This window comes from Pezoporus flaviventris, unplaced genomic scaffold (assembly GCF_033815535.1).
Source record: "Pezoporus flaviventris isolate CSIRO_AGI_PZ_B2104156 unplaced genomic scaffold, CSIRO_AGI_Pfla_v1 ptg000021l, whole genome shotgun sequence".
In the NCBI taxonomy this organism is placed as follows: domain Eukaryota; kingdom Metazoa; phylum Chordata; class Aves; order Psittaciformes; family Psittacidae; genus Pezoporus; species Pezoporus flaviventris.
The window spans coordinates 7,784,699-7,799,850 of record NW_026892569.1 but is presented as its reverse complement, the minus strand read 5'-3'; the positions used below and the strand labels follow the sequence as shown (position 1 = coordinate 7,799,850).

Below are 15,152 nucleotides of genomic sequence, written 5' to 3'. Positions count from 1 at the left end.
CCTATAATACTGAAAACTTTCTTTGAATACATGAAGTTCAAGCAATGCACAAGCACAGTCTGCCCAAATTTGTTGTCCTTCTGGACACACGAGAAAGCTGTAGGATTTTACTGCGCTCTTGAGAGAAAGATATCGGATAGGAACAGAGGATTTATGTGAAGAAAGGGAATTTTGTACTTTTCAAGATGCTTTTTTTTGGTTGCTCTTTTTACTGAGGATTCTTGAAAAGAGCTGATTAGCAGCTGATTTTGTACAAATTCTGTTCAGAATAATTAGAGTTTTCAGTCATACGACCTTGAATATTTATAAACCAAGATAAATAAGCAGTAAGCAATCAGATAAATGTGGCCATATATGAATAATTCTTTACACTAACATTTGAATTATTCCAACAGATAAGTAGAGGTCCCGATCCTACATATAATGCCATCTTCTAGCATCCTTTTTCAGATAAAATTCCCCAGACATCTTGTACTTCTGAGGAAATTCTAGTGAACAAACATTTATATCAATACAACATGCTTAAGGTGGACTGGACAGGATTAGTGCCAAGTTATGAATGGAGTTGAACTTTATACCTATTAGACTGGGGCTGTAGGTAATAAAGGATTTCAGCAAATATCAAATTTAAAAATAATATTAAAGCATTCAAACTTTAAGCATGTGGGGAGCCAAACAGAGAAGTCAGAATTATGTCATTACTAATGCTCAGTTTAATTTCAGATGCCTTTCCTGAACTGAAATTTACATTTCTTAGTACATAATTTCCTCTTAATTTCAGTTTTTGGCAAAAATTTTAAAGTCATGTGGTATTCATGCATTTCAAAAATAGCAAACTTGACCTTCTGACTGTGGCTTATGTATTTTTATTATGAAAATTATTCATGTAATAGATTCTTCAAAAATAACCACCAGAACACAGATACTGAATTTCATGCGAGTGCATTCTCCAATTATATTAAATTACGGGGGGGGGGATAATAAAAAAAATTTTAAAATGTCACACATTCTTGGTAATTCTGCTTCTTCAGAATTCGATTCTGTTACTCTTTGTCTTACTGACTTTGCATCCCTATTCTTGCCTTCACTTGTTTTTAAATAGACAGCATCTATTTCCTGATATTGGCTCCCCCCCGCTCTTTGTATTGTCAGAAAGATGCTGTAAAACCTCTCTCCCCTGCTATGGCAGATTTCCATTCAAGTCTGGATGCAACACTGTCAACTCTTCCCCCACACCCCCACCACCTTCCTGAACACCACCCAAGGTGCAACTAAGTACACTGGCAGTTACTAGGGAAATAACCTTCTCTTTCCAATAATGTTCACAACATTTAAGGTGCACCAGTAGATCCCAATATATTTGTTCTTCTCTTTAAAGGCTCAAAAATCATAATTTAAAAGATACCTTTAAGAACCTGTGTATTTGCATAACCTCCCTACCGTTCTTGTGTATTAAAGTGTTATTAAGCCATTATCCATTTTATTTCTGCATATTTTTCTCCAGCTGACCAGATCCTCAGTGTATCATTCTAACACATCTGCTCAAAGCACTGAAAAACACATTAATGCTAAAGATTTCCAGAGGAAAAAAGAAATGGCTACAAACAAGCAGGAGCACAAAGAAGGACAGAGTGAAAAAGTACACATAGGAAATATATTTCTACGGTAATTGCAATATAGAAAGAAATAACCAACTAACCATAAATGCAGGAAAAAAAAGTTTGATTAACAATGTAACTGAATTTGACATTTGTGAATTAGACTCTGTAAGAATTCTTATTGGATGGATCTCACTTGGAAAAAAAATCAGAAAAGGTCAGAAAAAGTCAGAAAAAGTCTGAAGGATCTAGACAAAAAAAGAACGAGTGCAGAACCGTAGCTATGTGGAAAACAGATAAGAAGGTACCACGGGGGGCAGGGGGGAAGAATGGATTTACAAGGCAAAGAAAGTGTGTTGCAAAACTGAAAATTGTTTTTAGTATAGGTATTATTATATATTACAAAGTAATATGGTAGCGTATCCCTTTGTATTCTAAGTATAAGTAGGATTCATTCTCTGACAAGAAAATTTTCAGTTGCAGTTGCCGGCACAGTACCATATGGAGATTTATGGCCAACTACAGATACCAAATATCAGCAACAGAAATAAGAGGGTTTCCATCCATTTTTTAGTTATTCGGGACTGTTACAGGAAACCATTTATCCTTCCAGTAGTGAAACAAACCTTATTTTAAAAGTGTGGTAAAATTAATGCTTTATAACTCCCAGAGCTGATCCATTCCAGGTACTTTGCTTTACCTCAATATCCATATGCTAATGCTGGTCTTCACCACCTGATCCTCTCCATATGCTAAACACTCTAGAAAAAGTGTTGCTCCTGATCCAAACAAGTTTAAAAATTTAAGGGAAAAGGCAGTATTGCTAGGCCCATTCTACATGGAAAAGTTAAGCAAAGATGTCTTTATTTGGTGGCCTGAGGTGGCAGATGGGGAGGAATCCCGTTTACAGTTTTAACTTTCAGTTGAAGGCTTCTGGCATTCTGGATGAAATCCTACCAACCACACATGCCAGATCTCCATGTGTAACATTACAGGTTAAATTAATATCATACTTCAGTGCTTGACTGAATTTTGGCCACCAAGATTACGCGACTTAAGCAAATCATCAAGCAAGTTATCACAGACTTAAGAAGACAGATACATCAGAATCTCAGTCTTCTGCCAGTTGGCCATCAGAAATCCTCCTGTTTTCTTTCATACTCCACCCACAAAAGTTTTTCACTGGAAGTTCCAGGGGTGTCAGAACTCATCTCTACTTTTACTGCAAAATTGCATTGCAGTTGGTAACGACAGGCGGAAATCTGAAATGTGAAGTGAGTACTCAGGTTTTCACTTCTTTTATGTCATGCCATCTATATCATCATCATTCTTGTACTTTATTGAAGAAATCACACAAGATACTGTAAAAGGCATGATGTGCATAGGGGGCAATAAATCTGTTGGATGCAGATAGTCAATGGCTGCAAGTCATAACATAAATCTTTACTCTTCGCCTCCTACCAGTTTTCATTATCAGTGAAAATTTCTATTAATATAATACGATAGCATCATGTACAAACAGCTCAGCAGTCATACATTTTGCACAGCTGTCATAAAATGATAGTCATTTAGCTTCAAGGTAAAGCTGAAGTTTGAATATTGCTGCTTTTTGTCTTTGAAGCTTTGTCACTTTAAAAGATAATTATCTAATTTTGTGACCAATTATGTGTTCCCAAAGTAAAATTCTAATCCCCAGTATTAGACACCTTTTTTTTTTGTCTTGAAAATGAGCAACTTGGATAGCTTGACACAAATCTTGAGAATATACTGAATAGCCAAACATTAAAATATAACCTAGGGGAGCAAGAGGAACTACAGTGGCCCTCACCAAAGTTTTCATAATGCCTTCTAAATAGCACTTTTAAAGTGCTTTGATCAAACAGGCTAGAGATACTATGATTGCGTAAATTGGACTCCGATTTTGAGTAAAGCATGTCAAATACTTGTAAGTGTGTAAAAGCACCAAGCAGCTCCTTGCCAACTACTGTAGAAGTAAAAACAGACAGTAAGGCATAAAACCCATCAGCTGACAAAGTATTTCTGTTCAAGACTGATGTCACTTAAGATACTGTGTCTGCTAAAGACAGTAAAAGAAAATGGCTAGTGAAGCAGCTGTGAGCTAAGGGGTTTGGTTCAGCCCCAGATTAGAAAAGAAATTCCTGTGTTACCATGATAAATTAAACACACAAAAAAAAGCCACCACCCTTCTCCCATTTGTGCAATCAACTGAGTGGAAATTACTCTTGAGACTTCATAGTTACGAGACCAGTTACATACTCCTATTGCGAGAACAGGAATGTCTGTGGGGAAAAAAGGCCACCTGAATACTAAAAAGCAGAGAGTTCAGTTTAAGAGCCTGTGAGTGCAAGCTATTTTAAAGAACAGGTCAGAAAAGAAAGTGTTGAGACCTGATGACGCAACTAAACAGATGGTATGAAACTGTCTACGACTGGGACCTAAGTGAGGCCTGCCATGACTCACTGTCATGCCTTTCCACACCTACAAGGAGGTTACAAAGATGAACCAAGGCTATTCATGGAAGTGACAGACAGCAGTCATACCCTGAAATGCAAAGCTCCAGCTTAAGTAACTTTTCATCCAGAGTAGAAGCAAGCATTCAAACAAAGAAGAGGTTACAGTGTCTCTGTCCTTGAAGGTTCTGAAGATCAGACTCAACAAGGCCCCAGGAAATCTGTGCAGATTTCAGCATTGACTTTGTGCAAGAATTTGAGTCAAAATACCATTCTGGAATATTTAGAAGACATTCTATGATTCCAGAAATTATTAAAACCAGAGTTCCACAGCAGAAGACAATAAGACAGTTGTCTAAAAGGAGATTTTTTTTTTTCCCAGAACCAGTTCTGCTGAGTCATTAGTAGCAAACTCAAAAGTCTCAGCTATAAGATTACAAATACATTTTTTTTAATTTAGTATCACTGTACTCAGAAGAAAATTAATGAGAGGAGATCTACTCAACTTGCACATTACAGACGAACAGTGTTAACATAATATGTAATCTGCCAGCTGCACAAAATTGAGGGAAGCCTGTCAACTCCGTATTTTGAGTACGCCAATGGAAAATGCTTGATGAGGCTATTAGAATCTCAAAAGTAATTTCTGCCCTTTTCTGAAAACTAAGAGCAAATCTTCAAATAAGGAGACTATTGTCATTCATAAATCTAAGCAATCAAAATCATCAACAGGATACACACATTAAACCCAAATACACAGAATGAATTATACACACACATACTTGCCACCTTGTAGCCCCAACCTTATGAACTAAGTTAGGTTACCGTATGATTTGTTTTGTTAATGAACCCGAGAACAACTTTTTCTTACATTGTCTACTTCCTTGCCTTGGGTGCTCTAAGATCTCATAACCTACTTTGAAGGATAAATAGTAATACTTTTCTTTTTCAATGACTCCTTACTGCAAACTGATTTATGCAAAACATTTGACATCAGTCTCAGAAGAAAACATTTTTCTCTAGAACATCTGCCCATTTTAAAACAGTAAGATTCAAATATAAGATAAATAGGGTGGTTTAGAAAGAGGAGGACAGGCAGAGAGAGACAAAGGCAACAATAAAACAACATGTCAAATTAAGGAAGGCAAAAGTAAAACACAGGAGTAGATGCAAATGCTCTGACAGAGAATGCCTTCTAACATTTTAGACATTGTTTTGATCACTTCAATGAAATGTATCAGTTTAACTTCTTAGAGTTCTTTAAGGAATCTTGACAGACAGAACAAATGGCTAGAAACACCCATCTGTCAAACACTCTCCTGATTAAGAGTTATTGCTGGAACCTATATGCCTTGATGACCCTATCCGACCAACCAAACAAGCTCTTCCTAAAATATCAAAAATTCTCCCAAAGTAATACTTTGGAAGAACTCTTCTCAAGAGTAAGAAGAGTTAAGAACAAACTTTACTGAACACTATTGCTGATAACAAAGCACTATAACATGTGGCAGGTACATAGCAAATAAAACAGGAATTTGCATCTAATCAACCATTTCCTTCTCTGTTACTGGAACATCACACTATCTTATTATAAACCCTAGCAGAGCTCTATTACCTAGTCACACTTAATGTAATGACACATTGGGACATCTTGAAAAGCTAACCCCTGTTGAAGCCTTACCATGTGGTTGTGGGACTTCAAGTCATATACATGACGACTGCATCTGTTATATTTAATATATTTCTCCTTCTATAGTGAGATGGGGAAAGAACAAGAAAGACAGAATGAAGGATAGCTCATTGTATATAGAACAAACTTTTTGCTTGCAACTAAGCGACCTGGACCCCAGATGGACTCTATAACAATGGCAAGGAGGAGAATTCTTCAGTTACTGTTTAGAGAAACCAGTTAGAACCAAGGAGCTGACAAACGGACAAGTCTGGCCAGTTTCAAAGTTCAGCCAAAGGATAAAGCAATCAAGAGGAAGATAATTAAGAAACAACCACCAGGGTTCACAAAGACCACTACCACATTATTGCGCGTATGCAGGAAGAATTTTCTGGAGGTATGATGTAATGCATAAGTAGCTTCATGAATATGCATGTAATGTAATGAATATATATGTTTAATATATTATATAATCACAGCTTGTCTGGTGCTTAAGCAGGACACGCTTGGAAGAGCTATCCCCTGTGTCTCCCATCGCCACAATAAAGAATGCCTACTTGTCAATTTAAACTTTGTTGGCAAGTTCTTAGAGTTTTTCTACAAATCAATGGCAAAACCCCATATATTTTAATAAGATCATTTGATTGTATGCTTATAAAGGGGAGGGGAAATAAAGGGGAGGGGAAACAAAAAGGGGGGAAGCTCAGCCAACCTGGCCAACCTGAACTGCAATAGTGACAGTGGTTTAGAACTTGTTTCTGCTCTAAAAGTTGAAGGACTGCCCAGCTGTGTCTTAAGGAGATAAAGGCACAAAACTTAACAGTGTATTGATATAGACATCAAAGAATAAATATAAATACTTTCATTGCTATAGTCCAAAAGATGATGTAGCTCATCTTCCTTACATAAGGCAGTTTGAGATCTAGCTACAGGTAACCTGAAAAGCACCCCAGAAGGTTTCCACACTATTCTTACCATCATTTTGATGGTAAGAAAACCTAATTCTTCTGTTTTAAGACCAGTTCCTATTCATCTACCAGGGATACAGAGAACACATTTATTATTCTTCCTGGTTTTCTGCAGGTGAAGAACGTTGCAATATTTCAAGGTTTTTACTAGTTATGCTCAAGCACAGCTTGGCTCATAGCACTACATCAGTGTCTAGTGAAACAGACCTAGTTCTTCTTCCTTTCTTCCCTCTCCACTGCCCCATTTACATTTTTCCACATTTTCTTTCTCAGTACAAAAGGAAAAGCTTTTTTTTTATTTTTTTCACTTTGGGTCTCCCACCACCACCACCTCCAGTTTTCTACCTTAATTTATTAAGGTTATTGTCTCACACAGCATACATGTCTGCATCAGACATTGAAAGGGTTTTTGGAATTCAGTACTGGTTGTCCCTCATCTCTGTGACATAAATATCTTACTTTTAGGAGTTTCTACAGTTTAGAACATTTCTAGTCTCATAAATATGGATTTGACATATGCTTTATCATACATGAGGTTCCCAGATAATTCTCAGCTCTCTGCAGAGATTAAAGATAGCCACATCAGCCATTTCACTAGAACACATGGCATAAATGGGAAGCAGGTAAAATGTATCAGATCAGATGAATCTTTGAAGGTGAAACATTCCTGATCCCCTCAGTATATTCACAATAGCCACAGACAGCAGAAGCAACAAGAGCACCTAGAGTCTCTAACTTCCTCTAATGACTTCTGTAAATCAGTGTCAGAACTTGACACATCCATAATGGGTTATGATGGATGCATTTGACAGCAGGTGGAGGGAGGAAACACCTCAAGCATAACAGGAAGCTAGCGAAAAAGTTCAGTCTCTCTGAAGGTATCTGTAGAAGATATAAATCTGTACTTACATAAGTTAGTCTATGAGAAGAAGCAACAATTCTGCCTATCTCTGCCACCAAAATTCTTGCTAAGGTAATTTGCTTTCTCACAGAGCTTGAAACACTCTTCTGAGAGAAAAAAAAACACCACACATTTTTCCTATGTTAGTTATCTTCTAGGAAACAAACCTGAACTCGTGTGTACAAGATGAAAATCATATTCCTCCACAAAGCATCTAGAAAAGCATAAGTATTTCTACCTTTCACTACAGCATCATCGCCTCCTCCAACTCCACCACCATCTCCTTCCTGAAAATTGCCTGGCACCGAGTGTTGCTCAGGCATTCCTATTTTGAAGATACATTTAAAAACACACCCCTCACACCAACGGACTTGTCCAAGGTTTGAATCCAAGTAATTTCAAGCACAAGCACACATTTAACCACCTAACACTAGCTTTACTATAAATTCAGATCTGTTTCTCCCTTCATTCTCAAGGGGCACAATTGATGAAACAGCCATATTTTGCCTTTGTCCAGCTAAAGAAATAATTTTCTTCCAAACTCAACTTCTGTCTATTGCCAATTCAAGTTTGGCATATTAAAACAATCCAAAATGCTCTGGCTACTGCTAAGATGCTGCTAAAGACTGCATGAAGCCAACTCTTCTATAACAGCCTAATTCCTGTACTCTGTATTGTGCTATCTACTATTTTATTCCCAGATTAAATTTGATACACTGGTTGTAATATCTGTACAATCCTATGAGTACAAGTCAGTCTCTCTTTACCAATCACAATCTCTTCATGTCTTATATCATTGTCCTCATGCATACAGCATACTAGTATCTCTCCCTGGGATTCATCAACTCCAGAAAAGCTTGCAAGATGCTTTCAACTTCTCTCCAACTATAATGAAAGAAAAGTGGTTTGCACAGACTTCCTTCCTTTTTAAATACGTATCTTGCAATGCTTTTGTCATTCACTCTCATAAAATGCTTAAATTTCACAAGTGAACTAGGCAGACGCTAAATAGGGTCACAAAAATGACCATGCAACTCTGCAATAATATACATATACATGTATATACATATATACATAGGAAAAGCAAAATGGAACTTCACGGGAACAACACACTAATTCTAGTATTTCATTAAAACCTTACAGTGGAGCTTCTACAGCAACCTATGATGCAATCTATCCTATCAATTTATAATTTGTGTTGACAATGTATAACCACTTATTATCAGCAACAAAAAACTGTACACTACAGAACAATAATGACATAAAGCATAGAGTATTGATTAGCAGTTGCCTAGAAGTGAATCACCACTACAGTGCAGCATGTATTCATGGCTCTACGTACCTTCACTGCCAAGATAATTTGCATGGAGACTGGCTCTTTTAACCTGGAAATGTAAGCATTTCCCAATACAGGATGTGAGAACAACCAACCATAAATGCATTAAGCAAAGCAATTAACATTCATTTCCTTTCAAGATCTGATGTTTCCCAGTTAGATTGTCCACTCAATTTCCATATAAAGACACATTACAAAAATGTAATGCACGTATCATAAACTTACTGAAGGCATCTCACATTTCGATTACATACTAAAAATTTACTTTCAATAATACAAGTAAGAGGATCACGCTGTGCTTGCAAAACCCAGAAAGACAGAAAATACTGCAAAATATAAAGTGCTGGTGGCAGAAGAGCATAAATTCACCATGGCTTAAACAGGGCTTTCCTTTTAGTTAAGGATAAAAATAAAATATAAAGATTGATATTCAGGCTGATTTAGGCTACATTTTAAAAACATGACCAACACCAAGAAATTATTACTCTTGCCATAACATTCAAACAGGAGATGAGAATAAGAGCATCGATCATCCAGGATGTAGTTCTAACTTTACTGAAGGTGAAGAAATTCTCCAATACCTCCAGAGAAGGCAGAACTTGGTTACAAGAAAGAAGGAAAAATTATACTGTTATTAAGAAAGAGAGATCACACTACTGAAAGTTTGATAGCACTGTTATATTTTCTTCTACAGGTCAAGATGTTAACAGAAGATTAGTATTGGACCCAGCAGGTTTTTCCATCTGATACACTCGTAGCGTATCAGTGCGTGATTATATTTTTTCTTGAACAAGGAAAAATTAAAATATCTATCTAAAAGACAGTTATATGTCTGCAGCTAACAACATTAAATACTTCACCAAACACACTGAAATGGTCCGTAACTAGTTTGGCACAGAGAATAACCTTGTAGTAGGAAGATCTGTAAGAATTTAAGGGGAAGGTGGTTCAAGCTCCACAAGTTCCAAAGCATCACTTGTATTAATAACTGGAATTCAAGTGATTTAAGATTCTTGGGTTTTCTAATGCTTGATTTTAACTCTGTGCTAGAAGACACATTTGGCATAATCCAGGCTTCAGGAGTTTGAATCATAATGAATTGACTCTGCATAGAGCTTACCAGAAGCTCTATACCATCTACCTAGCTGATGGGGTGTTTTTGAGTTTGGGTTTTGGTTCTGCTGTCCTTGTTGTGGAAGGGGCAGCAGGTTGCTCTTGGGGTTTTTTGCAGTGGGTGGTGATGGGTTGTTGCTTTGCGTTTCTTTCTAAATCATAGTCATGTCTGCAGGTTTTGATCATTTTTCACCAGTTTTTCATGGGAAAAAACTAATCAGTATTATTTTTACTATTCTAAAAATTGCTCAGTTAAAGTTTAAATTAGTATCTAAGAAGCTAATCCATGTCTACCCTTTAACCTGCATGCCTCAAACCTACTGACCCTTCCTTCTAAGCAGTATTTGCAGTGTCCTGAGCAAAGAAGGATCAGTCTACGAAGACCAACACCAACATAATGCTGAATAAAAGAAAAGCAATCAACATCAAGATGACTGGACTAACCTTTTAAGAATTTAAGTCACTATTATACAGTTTAAAACTAAAGATAGATGTACTGCATGAATCAGATACACCAGCTGAATGGTAATTGATCTAACTCACCCTGTTGTATTAGTTTTGCACTGACATTTCCATAGTTCTAAGAAACTGAAAAGATACAGCAACAAATCTAGTCAGTAAGACAAAATGCACTTCTGAACCTTTAAAAACAGGAATGCTATACTGTTTGAAAAACCTGCTTTGAGAAAATAATATGATTTCACAAGTCCTAACACAAGGTAGAATTTGCTGAAAGAAGCCAACAGATGCAGACTACAGACTGCTGAGACCAGGGCAGTCAGTGCTTGCGTAACAGCCTAGAGTCCTTTGGACAACTTACATAAGAAAAATCTGAGGGGGCCTTAATACAAGCTTGTCTTCAGTAAGAAACCTTTAAGGCAGAACCAATACATGAAAGTTCCTTTTCAGTTAGAAACTCTTCCTACATTTGCAATCAAATAATGTTGACTATTCAGGACCAATTCAAGAATTATAAAAGCTCAGAATATTTACAAGTTATTTTAGAAAACAATCTTTCTAAAAGAAGTCTGAGAAAGCAGAAACCACACTGCATTTTTAGAGAAGCAGACACTTCACTAATATCAGAAAAACTTTCGTGTGCAACAACAATTATTTTTAATGTTAAGAGAAGGCACATTACCTGCATTTTTTTCCTACCACTTTATTACTACTACTACTATTTTGCAACAGCATGGAACTGAAAACACATTATTATCATGGACACCATAATGGGAACGATAGCATTCCCCAAAGCCTGTTCCTCAAAAATTCTAACTGAAGCAGCTGAAGTAAGTATCTTCCTGGTACCTAACCTTTGCTTTGCATCCTCTACTTCAAGCCTGCAGCTTTGCCGGTGGGCTGCACTCACTCTCACATTCACTAAACATAATCAGTGTGTTTAAAATAGCTTAAAGCAGCATCAAGATTTAAATAAGGCAGATGTCTTTCGACAGTCTAGGCAAAAAATATAAGCACCTAAGAGACAATTTGAACCAGTTCTTAGGCCCCAGCAGTATTTGATAAGTAGGTAGAGAGTAAGCATGCCTCTACAGCACCAGGCAGCTTCTTGTATACTGCCAAATCTACTACAACTGTAAAACCTCTGCAAGTCAGATAACCATACAGAAGAAAATAGGCCAATATTATTCCTAAGTTATTTGATCACTGAATGCTATTCCTTCACCTTGAAAGTAAGTAGTAAAACATCAAAATGCTACATTTTAAATGCTAATTTTGCTCATCATTTCTGAAGTTATTTACTGAACTATTGTTATTATTTTCTGAGCTATTTACAGTGTCTGTGTCATAAAAGTCTTTTTTGGGAAAAACCATATATCGCATTTACTCTTAGGAGGCATAACAACAGACTTGAATAAGATTATCATAATATAGTAAATAAAACATTCAATGAAAATAACATCCTGTGGGGTTTTTTTTAAGAAAATAAATAGTTTCCAAAAGGGACAAAAATGTTTTTATGCATCTTTTTGAAATTCAAGAGGATGACAATGCTGGTTACTCATTTGATGTTCACCATACAGCAAGACTTGAGAATTTCAATAACTAAAATCAATACTCGTAAATATAACCTGGCAAATTTTGCTTTACTGAGTATCTCTCATGACTTCATTTGCTCAATGAAATTTTATCATGAGTCAAATGACTCAACATGTAAAACATTTAAGAAGCAGAACCTTGATTTCCAACACATTCTTTTGAAATTAGTGCTCACTGCATATGCTATATACACTAACAAAATTACTCAAGTAACCTTTATGTTAATTTTTCATTTAGCAAGCCTTTATTAAATTTAATGGCATGACAAAGCATCTGGTAATTGAGAAATCTATACTGCCCAGATACATAATTATACACACATTTTATATCTACATTTGTTTAACGATGCTTAATTCACAGTCAGAAAACATGGATTTCCCCAGTAATATTAGAAGCTGCACAGCTTCTAAAAGTGGGATCTTGACTTTAGCAAGACATTGACTGTGATCACTCAGAGCTCATAGTAAATACCAAATGGATTCTTGATGGCTGGCTAGTAGGGAGGGAGGGGGGAGGAAAAAAAAAAACCACCTTTGAATTTAGAAGCCTTAGTGTGCTGTTATTCCTTAATTGTTACGACAGCTTTCTGTCACCAATTTAAAATCTTTAACTTTGGTACATTTTTATTCACAAAGCTTTCAGGAGAACTAGAATTTATAACAATACAAAAAAGATAATGTTAAAGTCATCTGTCATCCAGACTCATTTGCCACAATCAACAGCAAGAAAGAGCAAGCTTGAAGAGACAGAAACACTTGGAAATCTAAATAAAAAGCATTAGAGGGTTCCTAAAACTATTGCAACAAGAAGGGAAAAAGAAAAAAAAAAAAAAGATGTGACAGAGGAATCAAAATGCTCTAAATACCTGTCAAATCTGTGTTCTGTCTTTCCTCTTTCATTCAATAATGAAACAGCATAACAAAAGCAAGAAACAAAACCAAAACAGCTTAGACTAAACATACAGTGTCCACCTTCAAAAACAGGATCACAGATTTGTTAGTGAAATAGAAAGGATGCTGATGAAAAGGTAAAATGAATAGCTTCCAATTACCTACAATTATAACAACCAATAGGAAGCAATCTTGCTACTTCAAAGGAAAAAAATACATTACAGAAAGGATGACAGCAGTGTCTACTGTGAGGAAGGGAAGAATGATTAAGGATCTCGGATTCTTTGTGGATTGGAGTGCGATTACAAAACACAGTAGAGTCCATATTTTTCTAGAAAAATGTTGGACCATCTGTATCTGGTAGATTTAAGTTTTAAAGCCATTTTAGTACAAAAATGGCTGCACATGGAACAGTTCCGAAGTTAAATAAAGGTACCTGTTTGTTATGGTCCAATGAAAAACTAGAGCCTTTTAATAATACTTGATTAGATGCTAATCTAAACTGAAAGCTCCATCTGCTTTATAAATGGAAGTAGTTCATACAAAAATGTGATAAGACTACTCAGACTTTAAAGAATGGGAGCTAGAAGTACTCAATGTCCAGATTTTCAGATTAAAATCAAAGTTTGCCCAATATACTCAAACAAAGCCATTTAATGGCCTTGGAAGGTAGACCTCAATTAGCTCTGTATTTTAGCTTAATGAATGTTTAGCCACGTTTTGCAGTCCTGGGTATACAACACTGAAAAGACAGGGATAATTTTAAGGAATTTGTATGCCTTTAGTAATCGTTAAGTCAGCTGCTTTCATTTTACATGGACAGCATAAGCTTTTTGATTCAGCTGCTACATGTACTGTCTGTTACATAATTTAATACATCTACAAGCCTTTCAAAATAAGTGCTACAAGATCAAGGAATAATTTCCTTTGTAATCAGACAAAAAAATTAATTTATTGCTCGGAACTAAAAGATCACATCTAAAAATCCTGCAGAAATTTAACATATGGGTTGAATGTCCTGATGTTTTCCCATTTCCATACTGCATTCTGGGGATCACATACTAAATGCCACAAAAATTGCAATCCTTAGCATATTCCTTAGTCTCTCATATTTTTTTCAGTAACTGCTGTAAAAACAGTCTAGAATACAAAATTTTACTATAGGTGCCGTATTTAAATTATCATAGACACAGTCCCTTGATATATACCCAATACTCAAACCCGCTTTCTCATTACCTTCTGTCCCAATTATGTAAACTTATACCAATTTCTCAAGTTTTTGCAATATTTCAGTAGCTTATTACCCAGCTGTGCAGCTAAGCAAGAAGATAACCACATTCATTCCTCTTATCTGTAATGATGTAATACATCCCAGCACTGGGTTGAGATGATTGGGGAAATAATGGAATTGTAAAAACTGCAGAGATGACAAACAACAGTACAGCCGCCTTCTCCTGATACAGTGAATTGCGTACATACAGCTCAGGGTGAAAACAATACAATGTGCGCTATTCTGCTCCTTCAATGAAGTTAACATTTTTCATAAGAAGCAGCTGTTTCTACACAGAAGCATCATCACAGTGCAGCAACCAGATTTAATACCTGCAACCTAGGGTGAAGCCTAGACTTCAAGAAATAAGTGCTGGACTTTACTAGTTAATGATAACAAAAAAAAAGAGAAATATAAAAATTACCCAAACAGAAAAGTATCTGTTTAAACAAGGACTCTCCAGATAGTGCAGTGCAATGCAAACAGCAATCAGGGACTAGCATGCAATATGAAAATAGATCTTGGACCAAAGCATGTTCAGCACTGCTTTCCTAGTCATTCAAAAAATTAAATCTGCCTCCATTTTCTGTTAAAACATTATTAGAACTGAAGAGATCCTTACCTTCTGCAGGAGCTGGGAACCTGAGTACTTGGCCGCAATAGATTTGATCTCTCCACCAAATGCTGAGGCCCAGAGCTTTACACTGTGAAGGGTAAAAAAAAAAAAAAAAAAAAGACAGGAAGAAATGTAATACACATGTCATAGCAAGCAACACAGACTGTAACAGCCTCAGCCGCACTCAGAAGGATCCTAGCAATTCTGCATTAAACAGCTCGCTAAGAAACCCAAGCACAGCAAAAGATCAGCCCAGCTGTTC

The 15,152-nt window shown here is 36.3% G+C and overlaps 1 protein-coding gene and 1 long non-coding RNA gene across 5 annotated transcripts in view; one reads left to right on the top strand and one right to left on the bottom strand.

Moving 5' to 3' along the window:
- Window positions 1–15,152, top strand: part of LOC133270559 (uncharacterized) — a 985,299-nt gene that overhangs the window by 445,240 nt on the left and 524,907 nt on the right. The window lies entirely within an intron of this gene.
- Window positions 1–15,152, bottom strand: part of CACNA2D3 (calcium voltage-gated channel auxiliary subunit alpha2delta 3) — a 448,379-nt gene that overhangs the window by 432,014 nt on the left and 1,213 nt on the right. For all 4 annotated transcript variants that reach the window (XR_009743824.1, XM_061455854.1, XM_061455855.1 and 1 more), the window contains exon 2: window positions 14,897–14,978. Coding sequence is in view for 2 of the 4 variants with exons in the window: in XM_061455854.1 (XP_061311838.1) it covers window positions 14,897–14,978 (82 nt within the window). In the remaining 2 variants the exon portion in view is untranslated. The remainder of the gene's footprint in view (window positions 1–14,896; window positions 14,979–15,152) is intronic.